Raw genomic sequence first — 3,224 nt, 5'->3', positions numbered from 1 at the left:
GCACAAACCTTAAATTATTTACGTTAACTGTACGGAAATTTGGGTGAAATAAATTTAAAAATTGCTTTATAATTTAGTTTTGAAACGGATATATAGACACCTTTAGCTAAAACAAGTTATCTTTTAACCAAGTCGATCGTTAGGTGCATATTCCTGTACGTGCCTTGTTAACTATAAATAATTGCATGTGTTCAGTTAAAGGAGAAAAGAACTTTACATGGAGAGACATGTGATTCGTACAAACAGAACCACATGGTACCTCTTTCCTTTTTTTAGAAAAACCAAGAAACACAAATAGACTTAGAAATTTAGCATGTGATAAATAATAACATCAACCAAGCTAACGTCACTGATTTCACGTTATCTTATTCCTATATATTGGTGATATGTAAACCCTGAAAAACCAACAAAATTTGAGAATGTCCAAGAGCAAGATTCTGGTAGTGGGTGGCACAGGGTATATTGGCAAGAGGATTGTCAAGGCTAGTCTGGATCAAGGCCACCCGACGTACATCCTTATGCGCCGAGAGATTGGTTTTGACATTGAAAAGATTCAAATGCTGTTGTCGTTTAAGGAACAAGGAGCGCGGTTGGTTGAGGGTTCGTTTTCTGATCATCAGAGTCTCGTGGATGCCGTCAAACAAGTTGATGTCGTAATATGCACCATGTCAGGGGTTCAATTTCGGTCACATAATATCCTCCTTCAACTTAAGCTTGTTGATGCCATCAAAGAAGCTGGAAACATCAAGGTCATTACTTTTAGTTAATTATATATCATTAATTTGACTTATAGTTTTATTGGTTCGATCAATTCAATATGAATCTTTTCATAATATATATGTTTTTCGAAATAGCGGTTCTTGCCTTCAGAGTTTGGGATGGATCCTTCACGAATGGGAAATGCGCTCGAAGCTGGAAAGGAGACGTTTGGGGACAAGGTGATCGTACGAAAAGCCATTGAAGACGCTAAAATTCCATATACATATATTTCTGCAAACTGTTTTGGTGGTTATTTCGTCGGCAACCTTTCACAATTAGCAGGCTCGCTCATGCCTCCAAGGGACCGAGTGTCTATTTACGGTGATGGAAATCGTAAGGGTATGACAAAGTTATTTTTTGGAATGTTTTGGATTGGTAGTTTAGGATTCAACTTATTATTTCCATGAGGTTTTTGAAAGTTCATGTATACTATTCTTGGAAGTGAACTCATCAAGTTTGCTTGGTGGTAAACGAACTCCGTAGAGTTTGGTGAATAACTTTAGACGACGATGAAAAAAAAAACTTCATAGAGAGTTCGCTAGCTTAGCACTTGCCACTCTAGCGAACTTGGCTAAATTATAAACCACCTACTAGTTCAAAAACTTCAATTCATGTCTATGTATTGTGAAGGCAATATGACATACATTAATTATGTTATTTAATTTCTTCAAAATGTTTGTAGTTGTTTTTCTGGATGAAGACGATGTTGCAACATACACAATCAAGACTGTAGATGATCCACGCATGTTGACCAAGACGTTGTATCTTCGACCTGAAGAGAACATTCTTACCCAAAACCAGTTGGTTGAGAAATGGGAGAAACTTACCGCTAAAACACTTGAGAAAGTTCACATATCTGCTGTAGACTTTCTTGCTTCCATGAAAGGTTAGTGTAAGACATCAACACATTTACTTTGGTACGGACTATAAATCTCTGCCGTTAACTGAAGTAGCAGCAAAACAAAAGCTGTTGTAAATGGGCTTCTTGGTTTACCCTATATGTGAGGGATTCATGATTGTGCTTACACAATCTTCGATCATAAGAACTTAAAACATTCACAAACGTGTTTAGTTAGATGTTATATTATATTTCCATCGGTCCTTAACAATAACCATTTATCTCCACCCTATAAATATTTTTTTGTAAATTTTTATATCTCCGCATTGGCAATTTACATTTTTTTTTTTTGTAACTTTTCAATCCAAATGAAATTATTTACAAAAAATTTAATATATTGTTATAATAAATAAATACTTTATTAGTAAAATAAGTAATATAAATTAAAGTATTATATAAAAGAAATAGAAATGATATTCTAAAACATGTATAAAGGAATGTTTTTAAAATTAAAAGATTGCCTATATTTGTTATTTTAACAAATTACTACATTTAAAATCATTTGAAACTAAAGTAATTGTAATGTTTATAAGTCATTAAAAAACACATTATGTACAACTTATTAATGCATTGAAGAGGGTTAAAATAATGATTTTTATTAAATGGGCCTTTTATCTAGAACGGATTTATTGCCCATAACTCCATAGGACGATGCCCCATAGGAACATTCCAAAAAACCGACAAAGAAAGGAGTTTTGTTCTTTTTGTTGTTTTTTACTTTTTTTTGGGGGTCATTAGGTAACGTTTTTCTTTCAACTTCTAATGTCATGCTACCCCATACATTATTTTAGGTTATTGTGATTATAATGTTTGTAAAAGTGAAAAATGATAGAAAATTATTTACGAATATGTTTTGTAGATGTGGACCATGTTCTTCAAGGAGCATTTGCACGTATTTATCATATTTACTATGATGGTTGTTTGATGAATTTTGAAATCGGTGAAGGGGGAGAAGAAGCGTCTAAGTTGTACCCGGAGGTCAAATACACTCGTGTTGATGAATACTTGCAACGATATCTCATTTGATCACAAAATTTGCAAATAATGCGACAAGTGAAAAGTATAATTCCAAGTTTGTCTCAAAGATGCGTTACAATGGCTTTTGAAGGACTTTAATTAACTATAAATAATGTGTAATATTATGATGGTTGTTTGATGAATACTATGATGGTTGTAATATTATGATGGTTGTTCTTCAAGGAGCATTTGCACGTATTTATCATATTTACTATGATGGTTGTTTGATGAATTTTGAAATCGGTGAAGGGGGAGAAGAAGCGTCTAAGTTGTACCCGGAGGTCAAATACACTCGTGTTGATGAATACTTGCAACGATATCTCATTTGATCACAAATTTTGCAAATAATGCGACAAGTGAAAAGTATAATTCCAAGTTTGTCTCAAAGATGCGTTACAATGGCTTTTGAAGGACTTTAATTAACTATAAATAATGTGTAATATTATGATGATTAGTGCACATATTTTAATATAATATTAGGGATTACTCAATATAATAGTAATCAAATTTAGAAATTATTTCAACTAGGTCACTCATAAAACATTTTGTT

General features: G+C 32.9%; 1 protein-coding gene across 1 annotated transcript; it reads left to right on the top strand.

Annotated features, from left to right (window-relative positions):
• Positions 1–419: 419 nt before the first annotated feature.
• Positions 420–2,683, top strand: LOC143585761 (isoflavone reductase homolog). The gene is made up of 4 exons (XM_077067467.1): positions 420–749; positions 855–1,098; positions 1,442–1,645; positions 2,517–2,683. Exons 1-4 carry the CDS (start codon positions 420–422, stop codon positions 2,681–2,683), a joined length of 945 nt encoding a protein of 314 aa, XP_076923582.1.
• The last annotated feature ends 541 nt before the right edge of the window (positions 2,684–3,224 follow it).

The sequence above is a fragment of the Bidens hawaiensis genome, unplaced genomic scaffold (assembly GCF_021521415.1).
Source record: "Bidens hawaiensis isolate Kalapana, Puna unplaced genomic scaffold, B.hawaiensis_p1.1 tig00034167_1, whole genome shotgun sequence".
NCBI classification, from domain to species: Eukaryota; Viridiplantae; Streptophyta; class Magnoliopsida; order Asterales; family Asteraceae; genus Bidens; species Bidens hawaiensis.
Note: the sequence above shows the minus strand (reverse complement) of the source record. Positions and strands in the feature narration are given on the sequence as shown.

Bases quoted from the DNA above. Each gene is read 5' to 3' on its own strand.
- LOC143585761 (XM_077067467.1), top strand. From the start codon at position 420: ATGTCCAAGAGCAAGATTCTGGTAGTGGGTGGCACAGGGTATATTGGC. The intron at 750-854 runs GTCATTACTTTT...TTTTCGAAATAG, and splicing joins AAGAAGCTGGAAACATCAAG to CGGTTCTTGCCTTCAGAGTT. The intron at 1,099-1,441 runs GTATGACAAAGT...AAATGTTTGTAG, and splicing joins CGGTGATGGAAATCGTAAGG to TTGTTTTTCTGGATGAAGAC.